Source organism: Otolemur garnettii, unplaced genomic scaffold (genome assembly GCF_000181295.1).
Source record: "Otolemur garnettii isolate 467f Iridium unplaced genomic scaffold, OtoGar3 scaffold00191, whole genome shotgun sequence".
Classification (NCBI taxonomy): Eukaryota; Metazoa; Chordata; class Mammalia; order Primates; family Galagidae; genus Otolemur; species Otolemur garnettii.
The window spans coordinates 8719-18340 of NW_003852586.1; the positions used below are offsets into that span (position 1 = coordinate 8719).

A 9622-nucleotide genomic window follows, 5' to 3' on the forward strand; every position below is an offset into this window, starting at 1 on the left:
TTCTGTGCCCTTTGGAGATGACTCTTAAGCCTTAGATACACTGCTTTGCTTTGATGTGACGGCCAGGATTCCACGCACATGCGACAGTAGGAAAGGGCTGTGCTGGCATTTGCTCATACAATAGTTGTGTGGCACAGCAGGGGAATCAGAAATACAGGGACCATTCTCAGACTGGGTGGGCCAGGAGCTGGACCTGATGCTTATTAAATGTACAACCTTGGGCACCTTATTTTATCTCTCTGGGTTAGTTTCTTCATATGTAAAATGTGGGTAACAATGGTATTTACCTCATAGGATTGGTGTGAGGATTAGATTTGGTAATGTAATTACAGTGCTTAGCCCAACAGGGACACATAATAAATGCTAAAATAGGCCCCACTAAGGTCTGTCTCCCACATACTGCTCAGCTGAGAGGCATGTCTTGTTGAATTTCCACATTGATCTTTAGTAATTCATTTTTTAGTAAAAGGAAGGGTTTTTATATGTTGGATCAAGCTTTGTGGTATTAGAGCAGGAAAACTAAGTATTTCATAGTTCTGAGAAGAACTTGATTTGTTGTTTGAAATCTCTCATTTATAACATTTGGTCCGTCTAAACTGTGCACTGTGAGCCCCTAATTACCTGCATTACTGTTTTAGATCTGAGAATTGTAAAGCCTGGGCTCAATATCATGAACAATACAATTTCCAGATTAAGTGATAGGGATTAGCTGAATCAGTGTTTATTACTGTTACTTTAGAAAAGCAGAATAAAAGTATCTTCTACTTGGAATTCTTATGCAACTTTTTTTTCTTAACATGTCACAACTTTGGCTGTTCACCTGAAATGAAAATACCCAAGAAACACAGCGTGCGGAGACTATGGACCATGTTGGTACGTGTCGCACTGTCGGAGCACTTGCTCAGAGTTTGGTCCTCTCTCACAGTTCCGAACCTTCGACCCGTGCAAACAGCTCTGGTGCAGCCACCCTGATAACCCCTACTTCTGCAAGACCAAGAAGGGGCCCCCGCTCGATGGGACCGAGTGTGCTGCTGGGAAGGTGAGTGTCTCTGTTCACACCGTGAAGATGAGAGACTCAGCTTGACAAGTCTGGAAAACAGTGAGGAGACCTGTACCACATTCAGGAGGCCTCATTCTGGGAATGCGCTGAAAGAACGTGCTAGTCCCTGTGCCCGCCAGAGCAAATTGTCACAGACTTGGTGGCCTTAAACAATAGCAGTTCATTCTCTTACAGTCCCAGATGGCGGAAGTCTGAAATTCCCGTGTGGGCAGGACCACACTCCCGGGAGGAGTCTGTTCTGTCTTCTCCAAGCTCTAGGGCCGCCCACATGCCACGGCCAGTCCGGCCTCTCCCTGCAGGGTCACATCACCTTGCCTTTCCTGTTTGTGTCAGTCTCTGTCCCTGTCTTATAGGGATCCATGTAGTAGCACATAGGGCCCCCCTAAATAATCTGGGATGATCCCCCCTTTTAAAATTCTTACTTTTGCTAACACTTGCAGGCCCGGGCACTGGCACCTGCTGTCCACGGGGCCACCCTTGGCCCCTGTGTGCAGACAGAGTGGGGAGGGCACTGAGCACAGCGCCCTCTGCTAGAGCTGACGGCTCCGGGGCTTCTCCTTCCTTGTAAAAGTTTCCCAGAAATAGAGTCACGTGAACTTATCCAGGAGATTTGGCCCTGCTCCTGGGGGAAAGATGCCCGGAGGTTTTAACTTTCAGATTGTGTACTCAGGATTGAATACTCAGAGAAGGGCCGAGTGCCAAGCTGTGCTGCTCCTGAGGAGAGATCCCAAAACAGAGGCCTGCAGAGAACACAAGCTGAAGAGCCCTGACTAGTGGGGAAATGAGACGGTGTAGGCAGAGCCAAAAGCTGGCAAGAAGATTTACGTGGCTTTAGTTCCTTAAAAGCTTAGTTTCAAATGTGTATAAACTGTGCTGTGATGAGACTTATAAGCATAACAATAATAAAACCTGTCACCATAAGTGTTCGCACTATCTGGCTCTGTGCCGAGCACGTCAGAGGCAGCATCTTGCTTTGGGAAAATTCAGTATCACAAACTTCTGATGAAAAACAGGAAAAGTAGTGAGTTGATTCATTTTTGCTTTTAAAAAGAAGTATGGTATAACATCCAACTCCTCTAAATATATTTAGAGTTACATTAGTAACTCTAATGTAAATTAGTTAAATTAGTGTTACACTAAATTTTAAAGTTGAGTTTTAAAATATAAAACTTTGTTACATATTACATTGAAAAGTAAGTCCAAATTTTGAAATAAAAGTGACGAGCATCTTTGGGTGCCCAGTGTGGGGCCGGGCACTGTGAGCCCAGCGCCTCTGTGGGGCCAGCTTCTAGCTGTCCCACTTAACTTCCTTGTGGGGACTCAGCTTCAGCACTTCAGCCGTCCATGACCTTTCCAGCCTCCGTTTTCCTCCTCCTCAAGGTAAAGATCAGCTGTCTGACCTCTGTCTTCTCAGAACATTGTGAATTAAAATTTTAGAAAGTAACTGAAAGTGCTTTGAAAGCTGACTCTGTTATGGCCACCATTCTCTAAGTGGGGACGTATTTTCATGTCATCAACTTAGCGTGACACACGCTGCCCTCCGACCCTGCCGTGCTGCAGGCACTGATGGGCAGACTGGTACTTCCCGTGCACTCTGACCATGCTCACGCTGAATGCATCACAGAAACTTACCTGAGAGAATGTTGTTTTTATTTTAAATTTTATACTTAAAAAAGCAAGTCTAAATGACCCTTTCAATAGAGCATCTTAATTGCTTTTAGATAATTTTAAATGCGTCTTCACCTGGACACTTACAGGAAGAGGAAACGAAGTTCCTCTGGCGTAACGGCTGCAGCTGTGGGTTGCAGGAGTTTCACAATTACCTTCTCCCGTTTTCTCAGTGGTGCTACAAGGGCCACTGCATGTGGAAGAGCGCCAGTCAGCAGAGGCAGGATGGCAGCTGGGGGTCCTGGACCAAGTTTGGCTCTTGCTCACGGACTTGTGGGACTGGTGTTCGCTTCAGAACCCGCCAGTGCAATAATCCCATGTGAGTACCGTCCCTGTCGTTCTTGTTATTTGGGGTGTATCCGGAAAAACACGTCACTGTCACATCGTTACTGCTCTGCTCCACCAAGTGCACGTGAAATGCAGAGCAGGGAGAGAGATGAGTCGCAGCTCACTAGCACTAGCCAGGGTCCCTTTGGATGAATCTCCATTCATTAATTTTGTGAAGAGTAGTCAGTGGTGATGATGAGAAAGTGGAATGCAGATTTGAGTTTTGGAGAAATTAGTGTTTAGGGATATTAAGGAGCCTCGCAGGGGAAGCAGATCACTGCTCCCTTGGGGTCTGGGTGCTACACGCTCCCAGAGGAGCTCCAAGAGGCTGGGAAGCTGGGGGTGTCAGGGTGGGGGGAGCAGGGCCAGCAAGGGAGGGGGCAGGGCCGGCAGGTGGACTCACTGTCGGGGGGAGGGGAGGATGCCTCTCCTGGTGGGGGCTGCGGCCTGACAGAAAGACTGGGACAAATGGCTGGGAAGCATTCATCACTCAATGAATTTATCAATTCTCAATGTTGTACTTAGCAAACTTTATTTTATGAGGAAAACACATTGAAATCCTAAACTCAGGGCAGTTTTCTTTGTCTGGGGTTTAACCCCTGGGCAGCCTGTGCTCCGTGCTCCAGCAGGGCAGTCCTGTGGAGCGTCCTTCATAAGGACCCACTGGGGCCGCACACCATAGCACTTCCCACTGGAAGAGAGGATGGTTGTGTCAGTAGAAATGGGAAAAACAGCAAAGAGTATAATGGTGATAGCAGCCCGGGGCCACTGTGAGCCTGAGTCCCCCCAAGGGCTTCGAGTCTGTGAACTCACTCAGTCCTCATGGTTTCTCTGAGGAAGACGGCAGTGTTATCATTTGCCTTTTACCTCTGAGGAAACCGAGGCACATAGCTGTGATCTGAGTTTCTTTGAGTTGCCTCAGCACATTTGATACATCAGAGAAAAACCTAATCTTTAGTCCACATAGCATGGACTTTTTATTTATTTATTTATTTTAGAGACAGAGTCTCACTTTGTCGCCCTCAGTAGAGTGCTGTGGCATCACAGCTCACAGCAACCTCCAGCTCTTGGGCTTAGGTGATTCTCTTGCCTTAGCCTCCTGAGTAGCCGGGTACAGGCGCCCACCACAAAGCCTGGCTATTTTTTGTTGTTATTGTTGTTGCAGTTTGGCCCGGCCAGGTTCAAACCCACCATCCTCGGTATATGGGGCCAGCACCCTACTCACTGAGCCACAGTCACTGCCCTGTTTTTATTTCTTTATATATTTCTGTCATGTATTTAGAATATACTGTTTAAAAAGCTTCCTTAAGTTGAGTTTTATTCTGTAACTTCCCTCCAGCAGGGGGAGAGGGGTGCTTCGGGACGGGACTGAGATCCGGGAGTGTGAGGCCATTCCCTCCCACTCCATGCAGGGGCTCTGGCTCTCTGCCTTAAGCACTGTGCCTGGGAGCCTGGACTGCTGGCGCAGAGCCGAAAGGCCTTTTCAGTGTTTTCTTTTCTTTAGGCCCATCAACGGTGGTCAGGATTGTCCTGGTGTCAACTTTGAGTACCAGCTCTGCAATACGGAAGAATGCCAAAAGCACTTTGAGGACTTCCGAGCGCAGCAGTGCCAGCAGAGAAACTCGCACTTTGAATACCAGAATAGCAGACACCACTGGATGCCCTACGAGCATGGCGACTGTGAGTGGCCCTCTCCCTGCTGTGTGGACGGCACCGGGGGCTGACGCTGGGCTAACACCATCCTGTGGACTCTTGATCCCTCCTGGGTGACTTAGGAAGCCTGGTGTTTCAGGGGTAGGCCCTCCGGGGCTTCCAAGAATAAGGCTGCAGGACTCCCTTCCCTGAAGAGGGAAGGATTGTGCAAATAGCACGTCCCCATCACCAGTGAAAAGACCAGTGGGAAGGTCACACCAGGGAGAGGTGCTGGATTTCCTGGTCCATCTGAAATCCTAAGGAAATGCTTCTGCAACACAGTGGCCATTCCTTTCTGAACAACTAGAGAAAAATAGAATTCTTTGACATTTGAGTCAGGACCAAGAAAAAGACCATTGTTTAATAGCAAAAGATGCTTTGTAACCCTTTACTTTTATAGCATAAGCTAGTTTTTAAAGAATACACTTAAAATTTTCTTTTAATGTTTTACTTCTTCTGAATTTTTGGTAAATATGTTAAAGTGGCAACTGCTGGGTTCAGTTTAAACCTGTTTCAAAGAAAAAGTAGATTCATGTAGGAATTCAAAGTTGTAATGCATTCAGAAGAAATGCACTATTTTTATCTGCTTTGGTGAAATGACTTTCATCCTCTAGGAAGGAAAAACTTTGCTTGGTGACTGATGGAAACCAAGGAGACAGCCCTTCCCACTCTGGCAGTGCTGAAACTAAGCTGGCTTTGAATCCAGACGTATTAAACAGCTGTAGTGAAATCTGGGGCAGTCCCAGTTGTTACCTGTTGTCCCAGCTCACCTGTTACTACCACCCATTCACAAGTGTCCCAGTTTAGATGACAAGTCACACGGTCGCCCTCCCTAAGCACATCTGCTAACTGTGCGTCCTCTTCTCCCGCTCTTTGTTCTGTTTATTTATAGAGAATTCCTTTTGTTTTCAGGAAACAGCATTGAAACTTTATATCTATAAATAAACTATGCTGTTCCATTTAGGTAAAAGGTTAATTTTATCCTCCATCTTATGCAGCCAAGAAAAGATGCCATCTTTACTGTCAGTCCAAGGAGACTGGAGACGTGGTGTACATGAAGCAGCTGGCACACGACGGGACGCGCTGCTCCTACAAAGACCCCTACAGCATCTGCGTGCGAGGGGAGTGCGTGGTGAGTGCGGCGGCTTCCCCAGGGCCCTGCAGTCCACTGTCATGGAGCTACACGTTTAAAATCTGTTTAAATGCTTTCTTATTAGTGAGAATCTGTGAATAATTCAGTAACTAAAGTTGGGAGAAATTGTGCTTACTAAATTCTAACTGTGGCCCTTGGCAGAATGAAGGTTTGAATAATTTTCCTAATTTCCAGCTTATTCTAAGTAACCCTGCTTGCTGCCTGTAGATTGGCAGCACAAGTTGGGAACAATGTGTTTGCGTTGAGTATTTTCCTAGTGGCCAACTCCCATTAAAGTACAAGGTCTGTTTCAAAAACGGCAATGCTGAGGGTGTCTTACCATGGCTCTTCCCTCTCACCGTCCAGTCTGTTCTCAGTCTGACCTCTCAGCTCTACACCAGAATCAAAGCAGCAATTGGAGAAGCAAAATCAGTGTCTTCCCTTCATTTTACCTTCTAATGCAGGTCGATTTCCTATTTGTGTTCACGGTAAAACTGATAGGAAACTATCTTTTTAAACTGAAACACTGCTCCTGAGAGCAATTTACATCTCGCTTCCACAACACTAAAGCGTTATATTAATGGTCTCAGGAGCTCAGATGCCTCAGAGTCGGACTGAAATTTCCCCGACCCCAGAATGAATGTGTGTCTTGTTCATCTTCCACCGCCCAGAGTTCCCAGTCCATTAAATCTGTGTTGTTGTTAATTTCCCTGCCCACCTTCATTCTAATCTTGGAGTGCAGTGGTGTCTTATATATCCTCACCCTTTATAGTAGGACCTGCCCCAGTCCAGAAACCCTTCATTAGTTCCCTGTTAAATTAATGTGAAACGTAAACTCATCCTGGCAGCCTGCGCTGGGCAGAACCTTCACTGTTCTTCCCTATCTCACAACACCAACCTTCCCCTGGTTCAACGTGGGTTTAAACATCGATCTCTGCGCCCATTTTCTGTGAATATGCAACCTCCGTGGCTCTGGTTTAGCCTCTGTGCCTTCCCGGAATGCTCCTTCATTCTCTCTGCGTTCCTCCAGAGCGCTGCTGAAGTCTCCACCACTTCATCAAAGTTCCATCTAAACGGCTTCAGAGATCACACTTAAGACATGACTCACCATATTATTATTCCTCTTTAGAAAAGCAGAAAGGGAAACCACCATCGTATTGTCTCTCTGTCTCCCCAACCTCAGCTACATCCGTGTTCAGTACATGTTTGATGATGATTAAGATAAGACATTTGTGATGGAGTAAATACTTCATTAAACAGGGGGGACACTTATCCTTTATTACCTGCAGTGCAAGTCATTTGATCTCATACTAGTTCTTTAAAACAGAGGTGTTAAAAAGCATGGCTACATGAAAGTTCGGTGCAAACTGGCTGACTGTGCACCGTGATTAAACAAATGGTCCATCGTCCTCTGGGGTGCTGAGCTGTACTTGGCATACTGACATTAGCCACATTTAACATCTTCTCTCCCTAGAAAGTGGGCTGTGACAAAGAAATTGGTTCTAACAAGGTTGAGGATAAGTGTGGAGTCTGTGGAGGAGATAATTCCCACTGTCGAACCGTGAAGGGGACATTTACTAGAACTCCCAGGAAGCTCGGTAAGATGAGGCCTCTCATGAATTCTTGTATGATTTATACTTTTGAGACTTCTTTTAGAAGTGTAGCATTTTCTTTATAAACATAACCAAACATTAGCTGCTGATTTATTTAAATTCAGATTACCTTTAAACTCTGACTGAATTCATACTCCAGAGCGTCTGTGATGAAAAAAATATCCACTAGATTTAGATAAGGAACAAATAAAGTCAACATAAAGTGACAGTGGTTAGCTATAGTAGGTGTGTTTCATTGTGCATTTTTAATCAATTACAGATCTAATTACTAGAATCAATGTTTATTTTGAACTCTTCTTGCATAGAAATAGTTGACCGGGAATTTAAAAAATCACAAAACTTTAGATACAACTTCTTATATATTATATTAGTTTTGCCACTCTTATTTTAAAAGGGAACAATTTTTTATCCTGTTTATAAATCTGTGAATCTAGAATCTTTATTTCCCATGATTTTTACAAATTTATTTTTAAACAATATTGAGGTACAACTGAAAACTAACATAAGCTACGAATGCTTGTATGAACTTCTGTGCCTGTGACCTAGCGGACAAATGTGCTCAGACATACACTGAAAAAAGCTGCCCTCCTATAACACATAACAGGAAAAACTCTCAGTAGTTTCACGATATTCATCGGAATTTTCATCAAATGTTGGATGTTTCTTACTGAATAATTTGCATTTGTTATGGAGATTGTCTAGTTACGCAGCAAGGACTCACGGGTGAACATCAGTGAATCTCACAGAATGACAGAAAACAAAAGGAAAAAACAGAAACAAAGGAAGGGATTTGGTTTACTTAAGTACATTGTCAACAGTGCTAATTTTTCCTTTTATAACTAAAAAATAAGAAAAAGTTAGTCTTCACCAAATGGACGACGTCTCTGGGCCCTCTGGCTCTGGCTGGACGTCCAGTGCCCAGCACAGGCCGACTGCACACAGACCAGCTTCTCTGTCGGACACAGTCACAAGAGGGAACCTGAGTGACACTTGCTCACGGGTCTCTCATGGGCCCTTCCTTGCTCCCATTACCAATGTCTTTGCTATTCGTATTTGATAAATTATCATGTTTTGTACTTTGTAAATTTCCGAAAAGCAAAAGTTTCTTTTTGCTTTCTGGATGATATCTGGGCAGTTGCATTATTTTAATCAGTTGTGATTATAATTACATACATCTACCTTGGTTTTGGTGGAATCAATGTAATTTTCTCCATCTTGCTGTGAATTAATGTGCTGTCCTTTCTTTATTAGAGTTATAAATGATTATTTTCTTTGAGGTGTAAAATAATTCATTTTGTTTTATTTCCAGAGTGAATTAATATAAAGGAAAAAGGTTTTGACGTGATCACTGGTTCCACATTATATTTGGTATAAGGTAGTGATACTGTTTCAGATGCCTCCAACATTATTCTAAACCTGCAAATCAAAGTCAAAGTAACAGGGAAGATTTTCAAAGGTCATACAGATGCAGACTGCTCAGAGACGATCTAACACCCATTTCTTTGCACTAATGTTGTTATCATAGTCATTCAATAGACTAATTAGCCTTTTCCCACAGGAAAACATTTAAGCAAGAGGTGCCATAAAGAACTCCAGTTGCTGGAAAGTGAACTCTGCAAGTATCAACTTCAGATCCCTACATTGTTCTGCATTCACACTCAGTCTTCCTTTCCCTGACTGTTTACAGTTCATTGGGATTAGTTAACTATTATAAATTCATTTTGACTTCAACATCTAAAATTACCAATCATTTTTTATACCTTACTTAATCAAGTACATGTGGTGTAGAGCATAGTCAACAAAACAGCCAGACTTTGATAAACGTGAAACCTCCACTAATTAAAGACATTCTATTTAAGGGAAGACCAGAGGCGCTTTCACTTTACCCAAAGGAGCTCGTAATGTTTCTCTTGCTGAAACAAGAGAAGCTAAAAATGTACTGGGTAAGTTGTAGCCGACTGCAGAAAGATGGGCACCCGTAACTGACATCAAGCTGTTTTGCTGCACTTGGCGTCCGGGCATGACACATACAGCCATGGTACACTCAGGCACACACGCCCACACTCAGGCACACATGGCCATACTCAGGCACACACGCCCATGCTCAGGTGCACATGCCCACACTCAGGT

The 9622-nt window shown here is 44.2% G+C and overlaps 1 protein-coding gene across 1 annotated transcript in view; it reads left to right on the forward strand.

The window, feature by feature from the left end:
* The window catches only part of ADAMTS3 (ADAM metallopeptidase with thrombospondin type 1 motif 3), a gene marked incomplete at its 5' end in the record, with an annotated part of 40392 nt that overhangs the window by 3570 nt on the left and 27200 nt on the right, over window positions 1-9622 (forward strand). The window contains 5 exons of the mRNA XM_023507599.1: window positions 926-1039; window positions 2902-3047; window positions 4560-4735; window positions 5746-5879; window positions 7354-7477. Of these exons, the coding sequence (XP_023363367.1) occupies window positions 926-1039; window positions 2902-3047; window positions 4560-4735; window positions 5746-5879; window positions 7354-7477 (694 nt within the window). The remainder of the gene's footprint in view (window positions 1-925; window positions 1040-2901; window positions 3048-4559; window positions 4736-5745; window positions 5880-7353; window positions 7478-9622) is intronic.